This window comes from Protopterus annectens, chromosome 7.part0, assembly GCF_019279795.1.
Source record: "Protopterus annectens isolate FY-2018-M chromosome 7.part0, PAN1.0, whole genome shotgun sequence".
Classification (NCBI taxonomy): domain Eukaryota; kingdom Metazoa; phylum Chordata; order Ceratodontiformes; family Protopteridae; genus Protopterus; species Protopterus annectens.
This window is the reverse complement of record NC_056739.1, coordinates 247,016,589-247,034,576: the sequence shown is the minus strand read 5'-3', so window position 1 is coordinate 247,034,576 and position 17,988 is coordinate 247,016,589. Positions and strand designations below refer to the sequence as shown.

At 38.5% G+C, this 17,988-nt stretch overlaps 1 protein-coding gene across 1 annotated transcript in view; it reads left to right on the top strand.

The window, feature by feature from the left end:
* Positions 1 to 17,764, top strand: part of LOC122805936 (vomeronasal type-2 receptor 26-like) — a 34,161-nt gene extending 16,397 nt beyond the window's left edge. Inside the window, exon 3 of the mRNA XM_044076180.1 lies at positions 16,848 to 17,764. Coding sequence (XP_043932115.1) covers positions 16,848 to 17,764 — 917 coding nt within the window. The remainder of the gene's footprint in view (positions 1 to 16,847) is intronic.
* Positions 17,765 to 17,988: the final 224 nt, after the last annotated feature.

Sequence of the window (17,988 nt, the reverse complement as noted above, 5' to 3'; positions counted from 1 at the left end):
ACTTATGCAAACGGCCAAATCAGCAATTTTCTTCCTAGGGAAAAAAAAAAACGCTTGGCCATCAGCATAAATTTGCCCCTTTCCCCACTGTAGTTCGTTCTTGGAGTTGGTATATTTAGTTAGGGGAGAGTAGGGGCAAAGCCCCCCGCTTTGAGGTGCTCTTAGTTATGTTTTGTTTCTGGATGGATCAGTGATTTTTTTCCATAGGAAAAAAAAAATCGCTGATTTGGCCGTTCGGGTAATTGGCAGTTCGATGGTTAAGGGTCGATGAAGAGGCATTCACTGTAAGGCCTCTTGATTAGATAATATAGACCCGTTTTTAGTATTTTTGTTAGTAATGTGAAGAATGCTTATAGTAGAAAATACTATTTGCAAATATAACATGGATTATTTAAAATAGCATTAGGATCGTTTCCCTTGATGTCATTGTAGCCCAGTGTATTAGAGAGATACTACTGATGCTATTGATGCAGAAAGATCTGAGGGTCACAAATTAAATTCTCTTACTTGATACATCTAATGCCCAGGCAGGTACTTCCATTAAATTCCAACATGGACTCTGTAATACAGCATAAAACTATGTACTTCTTTTCTGAGCTGTCATCCTTAAAATAAGATACATTTTACATAGCTGAAATGCTTGGTTGTAGCTCTTTAAATAGATGTCATACATCTATGGATTTAACTGAAGATGTTTACAATGGATTTTCAGTCTAAAACAACTACAAAAGTGCACAGTAAAAAAGGGAGCGATGTTTAAAAGTTAAGCATGTTCAGTCTTTATTTCTCAAGAACTTCTTCAGAACAGACCACAATTAATCCATTTAAATATATTCAGACGGTTATGTTGGTAACTAATCCCCCAATAAATAAATAAAAAACTATACACTTAAAACTTTTATGTCTATAATATAAAATAATAATAATAATAATAATAAATCATAAAATACACACATACTGATGTAAAAACTTTATAAAAGTAAATAATCCATATGACTGCTTAAAATTATTTAAATTATTTTGAAATATGACCCTTTAGCAAACACACAGTTTAGTCTTCATGACATACTTAGGACCAACAGAAGTTGCATTTGATTTCACAGATTTTCAGTACATTTTTATAGTTCTCTCTACTTTTATCTAGAATTAACTGCTCAACTATAAAAATTTAAATATTTTTAAAATAAACATAGCCTGTCTAATCGAAGAGTTTCCTAAGAGCATCTATTTCACCTTTGCTTTTATAGCCAATCTTTATTCATTGAGTTGCTGTGAAAGTTTCCTTGTGGTTTTAACAAATGGTTGTTGATAGGACAGCAGTATATCATATTCAAGTATTAGTGTGATTTGGTCATGAAAGTAAAGCCCAAACCCATCCATCTGTAAATCTGCATTACCCACAGCTGTTGCCATTTGCACAACCTTACTAATTCATGCTAACACTAACCCAGGCCCTAACCATAAACCTATATCTTACAGTTTAATTTTTTCAAGACTTTTAGGTTTCTAATACCATCATGGGAATGGACCCTCATTCCTAATTCAAGGTATGATTAAAGTTTGTGAAATTAGTATTGCTTCAGTCTTAGATGTTAGCCAAAAGTGCTATTTGCAGCATCCACAATGTGCCCAGAATTGACTCCTGCAATTCATATGAAGTTAAATGTATCAGTAGCACATTTAAATAAGATTGTACATTCTTTTTTATGAGATTCACTGCTCTTACTACTATTGGAATTGTCTGGATAACCTTCTTCAACATTGCTTTGCCTGCAAATCCTGGTATTTTATGTCTTTGTGTCTCCCGGTACTAAGACACTGTAATCACTGGGTATAACAATGTCAGTAATCAATGCTACTTTTGTCTTCTTTTCATGGATTACTATAACTGGTTTTCTTCCATCTGTTTTTTGAACTGTTCATAATGGGTGATTGCATGTGATATAAACTTCATAATTCTTTATAATGGTTTGCGGCTCGTGTTTCGAATGCTTCTTAGTTAGTTCAATATTGTAATGTGTGCACAATCCCCAGTGCCACATTATTATGTCTTTCAGTATACAGGCCCTCTGCCTTTAAAGTATCACACCCAGCAACAAGATGTGTGACTGTTTGCAGTTCTGTTTTACAGAACCTTCATTTGCCTGCTTCACCCACATGTTCAATGGACCTTGCAAACCAAACCAAGGTGTATGTAGGACACTATCCAGGGCCACTAATATTATCCTTTCATCTTTTGGTTTAAATTCACCTGTCCTTAACCATTCCGGTGTCAAACTCTGATCAACATCAGGTTGTTCCAGGAGTTTTCTGTACATGCAACTACATTTATGTCTTTTCCACATTTCGTACATTTTTATCTGATCCTTCTCCTTATATTCTTTGTTTTGTTTTTTGGCACATTCATTTGCTGCCTGATTTTTGTTTACTTTTGGTTTGGTCGACACCAATATACTTCCACTAAACTAAGATGGTAAGTCATCTTAGATGTGTTCTCTTCATGTTTCAAAACTTTCACGTTTGGATCTGCTGAAGTCAGCAGATATGTATGCAGTCCTATGACTGCAGATTTGTACGTGTAATCAATTTTATGGAGGCCCATACCTCCTTCAGAATGAGGAATATATAATCTTGGTATACACTGATTTTTATGTATCATTTGATAAGTGTGAAGCATTTTTCTTGTTTTCCTGTCCAACTGATCTAATAAGTCAATCATCCCCAAACTGTAAGTTAGAACAGGAAGAGCAAATTGGTTTATAGCTTGGACTTTGTTCCAAGATGTTAGGAATGTTTATTAATGTTAGTCTTCTAAAATATTCCTTACTGAGATTTGTTCACATCTGTTTATGTTTTATTGTCGATCCTTCATCAGTTCCCATATATTTATACAGTCCGTGTGGCTCAAGTTCCTTTACATCACATTCCTGCCCCAGACTGGTATTTTCATGTTTTAAATGTTGCCTTTACACATTTATCAATACCAAATGATATTATGTTCCAGTTGTGCTTTCAGCTCAACATCTGATGAACTATACAGTTTTAATTCATCCTCAAAAAAAGGAAGAGAAAATAGCAGCTGTGAATACGAGTCACCCTGGAAAGTCCCTCTTTGAACTTTTATTCTTTGAACTTTTATCCCTGGGATAATAAATTGTCCTTTATCATGACTTAGCTGCAGAGTGGTTTGCCGCTGTTTCATGGTCCATGTAAATATAATCAATGTAGCATCTGTCTTACACATCTGTAAGCACTCCTTTATCCATGAATGCGGGATACTGTCAAATGCTTTTCTGTAATCTATCCATGTCATACTTAGATTCTTCCCGTTTTATAATTCTCCATTATGACTTCATTTAACAACAGATGATCCTTTGTTTCATATGAAACCCTTTTGTTCTGTTGCCATGCTTGAGCTTTCTACTAAATGAATATAAACGTTGTCAGCATAAACTCTAGTATATAGTTTATATGTCATTGGAAGGCAAGTTATTGATCTGTAGTTTGCAGTTTCCCTCTTAAGGAGGGATGGGTATAATTTTTCCTGTTATTTATGTGGCCATTACTTCATCCCATTTCATATTCTGTGCACTTAAATGTCTTACTGTTTCTTTTACTTCTTCTACCCATTCAGCATATTTATTGTTTCACAGTGTCTTTGTAAATATTTGTCCAAAATGTGTCTGTTTTCTTCTTTTTTGATAGTGTTTCTATTTCTTTTGCTTTGTTTCCCAATTCTCCATAAAACTTTTTGGGTTCTCAATCAATTGCTTATTTTGTACCTTTCCTTTATATTTATGTACATATCTTCTAAGGTTTTCTGCTGATATCTTTAGCTTATTGCTTGCAATAATAAATGGTAGATCCTGGTCTGTTCTTATACTGCATGTGATGACCCACCACTGGACCAGTAATCAAGGAGCCTCAATCCTCACCACTGGCAACAGTGAGGGACATTCACTGAGAGAATGACAAGTACACACACAGTGTTTCCAGATACAGCTCTCTGCATCAAGTACAGTTTCCCTTAAGATCACACAGAGACCACAGTCAGTCTGGGGCTGGTTTCTCCCTCTTTCTCCAGATCCCCAATAAGACTCCCCACTGGCAAACCTATAGAGTTGAGATCTCAGCTGAGTGACCAAGCCAAAAACTTCAGCACTCTCTCTGTGCAACCAGTGCTTTGTGTCCCTGTCCCAGTAGATGTCACACATACACTCTTTGAGGTCTGATTTCCACACACACACACCTGGGAAAGGCTGGCACAGGCTTACAATCATGCTTCCTTTTGCACAGACTATAAGGTAGTTTTCACTGCCATCAGTCACTCCTTATCAACTACTTTAGGGCCATTAGCAAAGAGTGTCCAATCTTACTGTGTAATATTAATATTAACACAAATGGTAGTTTGACCAAGAGCAAAGCTATTAGAAGTGGCCCACACAGTGTCACCAAATAAATATGCAAGTACTCTCAAAACCTAAATATCTCTACACAGATCAGCCACAATGAAAGGTTTAAATATATTTAATAATTAATAATGAAGGAACAAGACAATACTAAATATATAGTCACAGTGACATCAGAGTTGAAAACCATAGGAAATATTTAAAATAATATTGTAATCCATTCTCATGCAAATAAAGAAAAACAAAATCTAAACTAAGCTTCCCTATTTTCTTGACTGTATCTAAGAGAATTATACTATTCCCTAGTGGCTTACTATTATAGCAAGACAGATGTGTGGTGAATGGATCTTCTTGCCAGGTCCAAGACAGAATACAGAATGCTCTGTCTCACTAAGAAACTTCTCAAATTAATATCTAAAATATTACTGCTGGGATAGCTTGCATAATGACATCATTTCTGGTCATCTGACTTCTAGTTCCCAGGCCAAAACACCCATTGCTAGAAGCTGGCAGCATTTAGCATCTACCTATAAAAATATACAGACAAGGGCTTTTGCTCAGATCTTTAGTAGATGCTGGAAGTCATAAAGCAATTGCATTCCTTCATGCTTCAAAAGTAGCAATTAGTTCACTCCAACGTCAATACAGAAAGTTTCTTAGTACAGACTTTGTGTCTCTAGCCACATTGAAAACTTGAGAGATAGCCTCTTTATTGCATAATCTATACAGTAATTTAATTTCAGATATTATCTAAAGTTTGCTGGCCTGAGGTTATCCTCCTAAATTCCAGTTTCCACTGTTAAAATATATATATTTAAAAAGTTACAATAGTGCATGTACATTTCTGTCTTCTTCCAGTATGGCACACTGTGATTACATTTCAGACACAGCCCTTTGCAAATACCTTTTGAACAGACATGTCTGTACAAGTAGTTAATATACACATGACATACAGTTCTAATGCATTTGTAACACAAGCATCTTGTATAAATCATTTTGATACTTAACAATGACATATAATTATTCACAAAATTCCACCTAGCTGGGCAGGCAGTATCTCCTTTCATCACACTTCTTCCCCCCTTCGAAGACTCAAGCTAGTTTTTCAAGTAACCCTTGGGAAACATTGCATGAGTGGGATGAGCCTATCTGGGAATACATTACGCCATTTCCTGTCTTGAGAGCCCATCTGCGTTGGCATTGCTAACCCCTTTGTGGTGCTGCACTGTCATATCATATGCCTACAACCCTGGGCTCCACCACAGTAACTTGAGATTTTGCTGGCTGCCTCCCTGTAGCCGTAGATCCCCCTCAGACTCCTCCTGCTTTCTACTACAAATACTTAGCAACAGGACTTCTCTGTCTTGGTAAGGTTTCATGGTGTTAACATGGTAGAGTGTGTGCCCCTGCCTCCTGTCTAGCAGTTCTACGAGATTGTTAACATCACTCATCTTCCTTACCACTTTCATCGGTCCCTCCCAAGCTGCCTACAGCTTGTTGTGTCCAACAGGAATGAGAACCATGACCTGCTGACCCACAGCATACTCTCTAGCTCGAGCATTCCTGTCATACCAGACCTTTTTCTGCTACTGGGCTTCTTCCAGGTTCTTCTGGGCCAAGCCCATGAATTCCCTGAGCCTTGTCCTGAGGTTTAGGACATATACCACAAAAGACTCCTTGTGGGATTCACACTTACCCTCCCACTCATTGTGAATCAAATCTAGAGGCCACATCACCCTATGCCCATACAACAACACAAAGGGTGAAAAATCTGTGGATTCCTGGGGCACTTCTCTGTAAGCAAACAACAGATGGGCAAATATTTGTCCCACTTCCTCTTAAACTGGTATGCAAATGCATGTAGCATTGTCTTTAGTGTAGAGTTTAATCTCTCCACCAAACCATTCGTCATGTAGGGGTGGTCTTTAGATGCTTCACCCCACAGTGCTTCCACAGACAAGCCAGGAGGTCTGACATGAAATTGGCACCTCTGTCAGTCAGTATTTATTTTGGGAAACTTACCCTGCTGAAAATCTCTAACAAAGCATTTGTCACCTATTCTGCCTCAATGGAGGACAGAGCCACTGCCTCGGGGTATCTGGTAGCATAATCTTCTACCACTAGGTATACATCTTCCCTATGGAACTTGGGGTACTCAGAGTCTCCACACTATCCATAGCTATCCTTCAAAATGGCTCCTCAATTACAGCAAAGGCATTACAGGAGCATTTCTCTTGTCCCCTGCCTTGCCTACTTTTTGGCACTGCTCACAGGTCCTGCAGTACCCTGTTAAACCCTGGAAATCCCAAGCCAATAAAAGTTCTGCATAATATGTCTCTGTATGCTTTATGCCCATATGACCAGCAAATGGAATATCATGGGCTTTGGCAAGAAGTGCCAGACGTTAGGCTCTGGGTACTACCAATGTCTGTATTCTTGAACCCTCTATCCCTTCCTCAGGGGTCCACTCTCTGTACAGTAACCCTTTGTCCCAGTATACAGATTCCCCTTTTCTGTGAGACTCAGACGCTTCCCTGGCTACCTTTGTCATGTCTTGTAATGTAGGGTCTGAGGGCTGAGCCTGTCTCAACTCTCTCTTTGCAATGATTCCTAGCTCCCCTTCCACAAAATGTCTGGTATCCTCTGACAGCAGTGTCTCATTGTCAGCCTGGGTACTACTACTCACCTCTGCCCTTGCAGTCACTCTGTCCAAGGAACATCAGTACCTACAAGCAGCTGTGTCTCACCTTCAGTCTCACTGCTACAGGGTAGCTCCTTCTCTGAAGTAACCACCTCATCAGTCCTGGCTTCAAGTGTGCAGTCTGTCTGGGTCCTCCCAGGCTACCAGACCCACATGCTTGTCTCCAAGCCTGACTGCGTGTCACTGCATGCACACAAAGTATTGCATTATCAAAATCATTCCCTATCAGGACATCTGCAGGGATATCCTCAAACACACCTACCTGCCTGCTTCCTTTTCCACCCTCCCTTTCAAGGTGAACCCTAGCCAAAGGTATTTGGAATGGGGTCCCTCCTAAAGCTCTGACTGGAGTAAATCATCCAAGCAGGCTTCACAATGGTTAGGCCAGAGCCTCTGTCTCTCTCTTAGCACTGACCTGTTTCCCATCTACTAAGATAGGATATAACCTCTTGTGGTAGTTTGGTACCTTTGTTGTCTCCAGACAACATACTCCTGGCATTCTGGCATTTCCACTTGCTGGCTCCCTCACCTTGCCTCCATGAACATCTATATGCTACATGGCACCACTGGTTACATTTAAAACATTTAATCCTTGATCCTGGCAGTGTACCTGAAGCAGTGGCTTCCTCTGTTACTGGCAGACTCTGTTGGGGCTGCTTAGGCAGCCCACCATGGGTTTCCTTAGACTCATGTGCAACACTGGGTATCCCTTTCCTGTGCAGTGATGCCCTGCTTGCTACGTATAGGTCTCCCTTTTTCCCCAACTCATCTTCTGTGTTACATTCTCTGTCTGCCAACCAGATTCTCATGTCTTCAGGCAAAGTGCTAAAGGCTTGTTCCTTCACCAAAAGGTCTGCCAACCTTTCAAAAGTGGTGACCTGCCAGCCACTCACCCACCTATGAAAATAAGTGCTTAACTCATCAACATAATCACACACACTTTCATCTGCCTTGCGTTAATGCTCATGAAACTTTTTTTCTATAAGCTTCAGGTGTTAACTTAAAACACTCTAATAAACAATTTTAACTGTATTATAATTTAAGCCATCAGTATCAGAAAATTTAGAAACAGCAGTTACAGCTTTACCATGGAGAAAGGAGGTCAGGAGCCATACTCAAATCCCTTGGCTAACATTATACTGTTTACAAACCCATTCAAACATATGAATAAAACTATCAAAATTGTCACCCTCTGTAAATTGTTGAAGAAATTTATCGACCTTTATTGCTTTGGGGGTTCTCCTGGATAAGAGTCAGTATCTCCTTTTCATGTTGCCTCTGTCGCTCATTTTCTTCAGTCTCCAAATGTCTCAGTATCTCATTTTCTTTGGCCTTCAAATGCTGCAGTCTCTCTACTGTTTCTGTTTCCAAATGTTTGGCCTCCAGTTCAAGTCTTTAACTCCAGATGAATTTTAAGTCCTCTGAGACAAAGTTGAACTGTCCATTTTCTGAGAGTTGTACGTCCCTGAGGCCAGTCTGGTTGTCTTCCCGGTTGCTGGTCCGTGCTGCAGCTGTGGTTAAGGCTGCAATAATTTCTGCTTTAGTCAGATTGGCATGCATCAGTCCTTTGGCATGGCATATCTCAGTCAACTGGCTCCTTGTCAGCTTGCCATAATCCTCTGCTGACATCCTTGCCTGCACTCCCTGACTAATTAAGCTAACAAAAAAATAAATAAAACTATTGTGATATGAAACTCTGAATGTTCACTGTGTGGCTGCTTGAGAGTACAAGCACCTTCTTTTGTGACCACTGTTTACAGGCTACAGACATTTGATATCCACACCACTGAATCCCAGTATGTGATGTGGTGATCCCACCACTTCCACCAAATGTGATGACCCTCCACTGGACCAGTAATCAAGGAGCCTAAATCCTCACCACTGGCAAGAGTGGAGGGCATTCATGGAGAGGATGACAAGTACACACACAGTATTTTCAGATACAGTTCTCTGCATCAAGTGCAATTTCCCTTAAGAGCACACAGAGACCACAGTCAGTCCCGAGCTGGTTTCTCCATATTTCTCCAGATCCCCAGTAAGACTCCCTACTGGCACAGCTATAGAGTTGAGATCTCAGCTGAGTGACCAAGCCAAGACCTCCAGCACCTGCTCTGTACTACCAGTGTTTCGTGTCCCTGCCCAAGTAGCTGACACACACACATCTGTACAAGCAGTTTGATATAAACATTACATGCAGTTCTAATACATTTGTAACACAACATCTTGTATAAATCATTTTGATATTCACCAGTGACATATAATTATTTACAAAATTTCAGCCAGCTGTGTGGGCAATATTCCCTTTCGCATTGCTTTTATCTCTTGTATCTTTCTAATTATTGTTGTTGATCTGTTCACTCTTCTATACTCTTCTAGCAGTGTTATATCACAAGAATTTCTGTTGAGTCTTAATTACTGTGTAAATATATTTTCTCACACTTGTGAAGTTTTATACTGACATTCTGCAATCTACTTCTTTCATTGATCTTAATATATTTATCCAGCTCTATTAAATCAAGGAAATTTTCCTTTCGATCATTGTTCTCTAAACTGAGGACACATTCTTTGTTCTCTGTTTCCTGCGGCATTCTACAGAAAGTTCCCAAACATCTTCCTGTGACATATTTTATTCATCTGTATCATCCAATGCTCTTTCATATGGGAACTCACTGGCCTATAGCCCCACAACACTTTCTGTGTCAGAGTTGCAACTGTTTCCTGCCCCTCCACTTACTGTGCAACTCCCACTGAATGTTTGTATTGGTCTCATACTGAAGATTCTAAAGCATCTTCATGTGGCAAATGATCATATGCTTCCCATTCCACCTGTTTCTCCTTAATTTGGGGATTTATTGTTCCATCATGCTGTGACATTACCAAAGTTGGATTTTCTACACTAAAGCCTTCACTTTACATGTAATCCATGACTTCAGTTTCCATTTCTTAACTTCTCTGTTGTTACTAATCCTTTTTCCTGCTTTCCCCTTTGTTTTCTTACTTTTTGTATTGTGAAATTTTGCAAAATCAGATGCCTTTGCCTGTACTTCTCTTCAAATATCTTTGGTGGTACTTTTTTATTGTATTTTTTAGTTTTGCTTTTCCCTTTGCATAAATATTGAATATCTTTTTCTTTCCCTTGTCCATATTTTTTCAGATGTCTCACACGCCACCTGTTTTTGCTTATTCTGGGGACTCATTGCTGGGTCATGCCGTGACATAACCTGTGTTAGACTTTCTACACCAAATCCTTCACTTTGCATGTATTCCATAACTTCAACTTTTATTTGTTTAACTTCTACTTTATTAATTTTGTGGTCTACATTCTTCCTTTGTGATCTTTTTTTGTACTGTGAAAATTTTCTATATCTGGCTGCCTTTGCCCGTATTTCCCATTAAAAATCTTTCTAGCTGCTTTTTTGTATTGATTAGTTTGGCTTTCTCCTTTGCATAAATATTGTACCATATCAGAACTTTCTTTCTTTCCCATATCCAAATTTCTTTTTCATACCTTTCAAAAATCTCTAGGTTTTGTTCTTTATATTTTCACACTTCCTCAGTCACTTCTTTTTCCAAATGGCCGAAGGTATATTGGCCTATATAACACTTTTCACGGATCTGTGATATTAATGAACACAAGTTTGCATTTAAAGTTTTTGACAGATTTTTATCAAGTATTTTTCTTTCCTCTACTTTCTCTCTTAATCTTTTTGAAAATATTTTAGCTGGACATTCTGGGCTTCTTGCATAATAGTAACAATACATAATTTCTTTCTTATCCTCAATAGTCCACTCTATCATTTTTATGGCTCTTTTTTGGCCTGTCAGTTTTTTTTGGACAACTATTTCCTTCTACACTGGGATTGGGGGGTGGCATCTTCATCCTGAGCCTGGCCTAACCCCATTGTATAAACGTGTGTGTCTTGAAAATTTTACGCTGTCATTTTTTCTAGTCCTGGAAGCAGTGTGCATACAAGGCTTGGACACTTTTTTGTGCACCCAGCTACTTTTTTATTTTTTAACCTACTTCTGTCCACAGATGGTGTGGTGTGGTGCAGAAGTTAGTATTGTCATCTCACAAGCAAGACATTCCCTAGTTTGATTCTTGGCTGAGGTGCTTTCTGTGCGGAGTCCGCATGTCCTCCCTGTATTCACATGGGTTTCCTTCGGGTGCTCTGGTTTCCTCCCGTATTCCAAAGACATGCATCTGGAGCATTTCTCCCCTGGCCTCTGCTGAAAATGGACTCTGTCTCAGTCAGACTTTCCCAGTGAACAAATGTTAAATGAATGATAAATGCTATATAAAATACAATCCATATAACAGTGTCATCTTGGTGAATTTTTGTAAAAACAGGGTCTACATCATGAAGATATTCATCAAAACTTCAGGATGAATTCAATTTCAGCAATACTACTCTCCTTTGCTTGCTGATTTTATCATCTCTCCATTCGGACCCCATTATCATCTCTCCATTTGAACCCCTTATAATCTCTCCACTTGAACAGCTTACATTAGAAAAACTCTTTCTGTAACACTACTGCTACACATGACACTCAGAGACACAGCACACACATTAGCACAGAAGCATAACTCTAAAACTAACACATCATCTATTTTTTTCTCACCTTAATCCAAAAAGCCTTGCATGCACACTTCTACAACTAATGCTGAGACTTTCACTATATTCAAATGTTTTGGCGTTAACATCACAAATCCACGCTTGCCTTTCAAAATCCTTCTTCTTCCATTCAACATCTTCAGCACTTGAACATATGTGCAGTCAATAGAAAGTACACTCAGCAAATTTGACATACCTAGAAATCTTTCAACAAAGCATACATTTAATGAAAAGAGGTAGACACAAACACACACACATAGGTATATATTTATATACATTTATGTATAATGATTATATATGTGTATGTATATATATATATATATATATATATATATATATATATATATATATATATAAATTTATATACAGATACACAAACACACACACACACACACACACACACACACACACACACACACACACACACACACACACACACACACACACACACACACACACACACACACACATCTATTTGTATGGATACACTTCTCTCTGTTGAATAGCAAGTTCATTAAAAGAGTAAATTGACTGTGAAATTTGTCAAAAGCACAGTCAATGACAGCCCCAGTTTGTAGTTATCAGCAAACTTGGTCAGCCAAAGGTCATTCAAATTTGCCTTGACATTTGAGAAGTATATCCCAAAGAAGAGGGGCCCCAGCACTGAGACTTATGGGACTTCACTGGTAACTGGTCTCTTGCTGGTTATGGATTTCCCCACTGTAACAACGTGTCATATTTGTGAGCCATTTGGCTAAACATTTGGTGATGTAGATGTTTATGCCTATTTTTGTGAGTTTATCTATAATATGCTTTGGCCAGGTCAAGGTAGGCTGTATGCATTGTCTTACCCTCATCTATGGCCTTGGTGACCTTCTCAAAGAAGTCCACCTGACTGAGAAGATAAGACCTGCCTTTGATGAAGTGGAACTGGGTTAGCTCTAGAGTCTGGAGATTTCCTGTCATTTTAATCAAGTTCCTGATTATTCTTTCCATAACCTTGAATATGAGGTTAGTTAGACTTCTAGAATGGTAGTTTCCTGGGTCAGTTGATGGTTGCCCCTTGTCTAGAGGGATGACTGTTGCTGTCCTGCATTCTACTGGGACAAAGCCTGTCTGGAGACTGTGGTTAAATAGAGATCCAAGTGGGTTTACTACGTCATGTTTCAAGATATTTAATAAGCACCCTGGGATTCCATCAGGTCCCATTGATGCCATGTTTCGAGCATTAGTGAGTTCAGTCATAACCTGTACTTTTGTGATAACAGGCAAAGGAATGCTAGGAGTAGTTTACGGGGAGTGAATGGAGGTGATGAGAGGGTAAAGTTTGAGCTGAATTTATTGGCCAGCAGGTTTGCTATTTCTTTTAGCTGAGTATAGGTCGTGAGTGCCATCTAGCCAACTTAAGATTTCAGACATAACTGAAAATGATTTTTGGTTATCCTTTGCTTGGGAGGCTGTTTTAGTCATATTTAGCTTTTGAAGACTTGAATAGTTTCCTTATTTGCCCAGTGGGACTAATGAGGGATTTTCTTCTCTGTTGTGTTCCCTCCCACTTACTTCTAGACAGGAGTTTCTTCCTTCTGTTGTATATTCTATTCATGCCAGTGATCCACCAGGGTGGCTTGCTTTTCTGGTTAGACCCAGGTTTACTTCAGTTAGGTACATTTCTATGCATTTGCTTAAGTGTTTGTACAGGCCATTTGTGTATATTTCTGCACAGGCCTCTATGTTTTCAGGGTTAGTCAGATCTTTATTATTACCTATGCTGTCACTTAATAGGATGTAATTTGCCTTGGGAAAATTCTTTAGGATTTTTGGGTTTGAAGGTGGTACTCCCATTACATTTATTTCGAAAGAGACTGATTTATGTTCCTGTTTTACCAATGAGGTCATTACTGTGTGCATGTGTATGTGTGTGTGTGTGTGTGTGTGTGTGTGTGTGTGTGTGTGTGTGTGTGTGTGTGTGTGTGTGTGTATGTGCTATGCTCCCTCATATTTCTGAGTACTATGTCAAGGATGTTTGAGCCCCTAATGGGAGAGCAGACCAGCTGTTCCAGGGCATTTGCATTGACAAAGTCCAGGAATCTCTGAACCTGCATGTTAGTGGTCATATATGTTTCCCAGTTTGTGGAGGGGTAGTTAAAAATCACCCATGAATAGTGTGTTGGGCCAAATGGTAAGTGACTATAGTAACTTCAGATATGCATAGTGGTTTTCATGTTTCATGGTTGGAGACCTGTAGCTAACGATGATATGGTAGGGGATTTTGCCTATGGTCAGAGGGACATGTAGTAGCTCAAGTGAGTCATCCAGCTTGACCAATCTAAAGGTGTGATTTTTTTTTATGTAAAAGGAAACACATCTTACTTTCATTTTTTTTTTCCTTTTTAGAGTGTGGTCTGAATGTGTGATAGGCATTGCAGACTTGCACTGTCGGGGTGCTTTCTGCAGCCTTGAGAAAAGTCTCTGTAACTGTACAGATATCAGCATTCCCCAGTGCAAGGAGAGCTTCCAGAGAGTGTGGTTTCTTGTTAAGACTCCTAACACTCAGCAGTAGTACTTTCAGCTTGGCATTAGAAGAATTTGTTACATTCGTAGGTCTTTTGGTTTGGCACTGCCTAAAAAGGCACTATGGGAGTGGATAATGCCCTGGCCAGTATTCAAAAGCCTAGTGGCAGCAGGTGCAAACCATCTCTGTTAAAGCAGAGTGGTCTGTCGATCATGTTGTCCCAGGCTGACAAATAATGGATCCCCTTGGAATAACAGCAGTAGCTAAGCCAATTAGGTCATCGTTTTCTGTTTCTATAGTGGAATCATTCTTAGTGAGGGTAGAATGCTGCTCACTGCATGGCTCATAACAGCCTACGACATGAATTCAGATAGGTCTACCATCTCTCTCTGGAGATATAGTTAGAAGTTCATTTTAGTTCCTTATGAATAATGACTATAAAAGGTCCAGCTCTGTGTAGGATATTATCACCTTCATAAAGTGTGATTAAAGGGTTTTTCCGAGGAAAAGTACAGGGTTAGCATTAGGGACAGGAGCAGGATTAGGGTTAGGGTTAGCTTTTGACTCCTCCACACCAGCTTACTTATGCATGCGAACCCTAACCTTAGCTCTAACTCTGAAAATATTACCTAAATTCATGTATTTCCAAATACACTGTTCTAACTCAGCAATTACCTACTATATAGAACCTTTGAGTTCCAGTCAGGAAGTATAATAAGTAATATTTATCTCTGGTATCCCCTAGGGGGTCTGTTGCCAGACTCATTTTATTTTCTTTATTTATTAACAATATTTATCAATGCTGTTCATCCCTATTAATCACTCTTTATGATGGTGGTAATAACATATACATGGGTGTACCTTTTACGTCATTATTCAAAAGGAACTAACAATGGACTTCTTCTAACTATTGTTTTAGTTTTCAACTTACCACCTTTCTGTTAATACCAAAAAAAAAAAAAAAAAAAAACAACTGCAACCACACTATTCAACTTTGTCCATTTCAACTACTGATAATTTTCAAATATCACAATTCTCACAATTTAAACATTTAATGCTTACTGTAGACACCACAGTCTTTCCTTCAAAATCCACTCTGACATTATAATAGGGAATGTAGGCAGACAAATAAAAGCCTCTTAGTAACTAACCATCTTACCCCCCTCAAGCTTAGTGTGCATCGGTAATCAGTATCTCCATGCCATGTTTTGTGTACACCCACCCCCCCATTATCACACTTAATTAATCTCAAAACAGAAGGTAAATGCAAAGCACTATAAATAGCATGTTATGTGTGTACTCATCCTTGATGTTCTCAGTTTTCACATTTAAACATTTCTGTAAAAAATGCTGCATTTGTCTGTAAAGCAAATAAATATAAAACATTCCCCATACTACCTCTGACCCAGGAAGATAACAAATAGGCTTTCCAGAAACTCCCCTTCAGCCTTGTAATCAGACTGAAGAGTTTTAGCAAGATTTTTCCAGCTAATTGAAGCCATCTTCCCCATGATATCAAAATGAAATAAATAAAATAAACAATTGTGCTACATTTAGATATAAACCCATAAATACGTAAAAGGTACCTAATGCTGCAAAAACTTTATTGACAAATGTTAAATTCCTCTTACATCCTCAAAAGTCCACAGAGGTCCACTTTATCTTGCAATCTTTCTTAAACCTTACTTATTATTCAGACAATTTCTAACCTTAAACTACAAACAATCTACTAATTTGCAGATGTTAATAAGAATGATAACAGTAAAACTTAATAAATGACTAACTCTGCCTCTCAATGAAGATAAATGCTAACTTGTTAAGACTACATCTCTAGAACTGCTTTGGAGTTTATGTAAACTATGTACATGTGATATTCTCATGTTCTTTTCAACAGTTCATATTGCAATATTCTGTGATGATGCTCTTCTGTGTATGTAAACCTCTGAAAAGTTCAGTTTGTTTATAACTGACCAGTGTCAGTGGCACATTAGGTAGCACCCTTGCTTTGGTGCAGAAGGCTGTGGGTACTATTCCTGCAGCAGGTAGGTCAATTGCTGACACTTCAGTTCAGCATTTGGGGGTGTGCTGCACTCCTGAATGTGGTATCCTTTGGATGAAACACTAAACTGAGGCCCCATCTGCTTGAGTTGCTTGTAGCTCAGGTGATTGTAAAAGATCTTGCACCTATTGAAGAGAGTACAGGAAGATCCCCAATGGCCTGGTAAAATTTTCCCTAATAGTGCAAATACTACTGTGGGTCTCTCTAAAAAGAGGCTACTAGCCTAGTGGGACTAATTCGATCAACAAAGGATAAAAATGAAATAAAATTATTACTGTTGTGCACAAGTCATAGTTGAAAAGAGTCCTAGGGTCAGCCTACCTACCCAGCTGACAAATATAAATAAATATATAAGATACATATAAAATAATTGATTAACTAAACAAATAATCTCAATTAGTCAACCAATTAACATTAGCATTTAAAAAATAAACTACAAAGTAGCCTAGAGCCAAAAGTGTTCATATTGTGTGTATAAAAGTGCCTTAAGCATCCTAAGTAGAAATGCTACAAAATAAGTTATTGTTATTAACTATCTTGTTTTTCATAGATGCCAGAGAATGTTTAAGATGTGCTGAAGATCACTGGCATAATGAGAAGCACACACAGTGTAGGCCTAAAGTTGTGGACTTTCTCTCCTATGAAGAACCTTTAGGACTTTCCTTGGCTTTTTTTGCAATTTACCTTTCAGCGGTTAGCGCTTCCATTTTGGGACTGTTTGTTAAGAACCAAGAAACTCCAATTGTAAAAGCCAACAATCGTGAAATCAGCTACCTTCTCCTGCTATCACTCTGCTTCTGTTTCCTGTCTTCTCTCATATTCATTGGAGAGCCCAAGAAGATGAGCTGTTTGCTGCGGCAGATTGGATTTGGCATCATATTTTCTATCTGTGTATCCTCCATTTTGGCAAAGACCATTATTGTTGTTATTGCTTTCAAAGCTACTGTGCCCAACAGCAAACTAAGAAAATGGGTTGGACTGAAAACACCATTCATGGTTATACTTTTCTGCTTTCTAATCCAAGTCATTATATGCTGTGTTTGGATAGCTAATACTCCATCTTTCCCAGAGAGAAATATGAACTCACAAGATGGAAAGATAATTCTTCAGTGTAATGAAGGTTCCATTACTGTTTTTTATTGCATGCTGGGATATCTTTTTTTCCTAGCATCTGTGAGTTTCATTGTTGCTTTCCTTGTTAGGAATCTGCCAGACAGCTTTAATGAGGCCAAGTATATTACTTTCAGCATGTTAGTGTTCACAAGTGTTTGGGTGTCTTTCATTCCTGCCTACCTTAGTACAACAGGAAAGTATATGGTTGCAGTAGAGATATTTGCTATTCTGGCTTCAAGTGCTGGGCTACTAGTATGCATATTTTTCCCAAAGTGCTACATAATTTTGTTCAGGCCAAATCTGAATACCAGGGGAAATGTTGTAGGAAAAGGAAATACAGGCTACAAAACATAATCAGAAATCAGAAACATGTATTTATACGTTAATGAGCAACATAATCAAGGTTCAATCAAGTGAATCACATTCTCTTAAAGAGAAAATTGTTTGCTTATCATAATATTAAAATAACATATACTGCTCCTTATGCATGCCTGCATGAACGCAGAACTGGCGAAGAATGCATCGAGTTGATACAGACGAGCATCAAGCCAGATGTAATCATAAACACATCTCAGAGT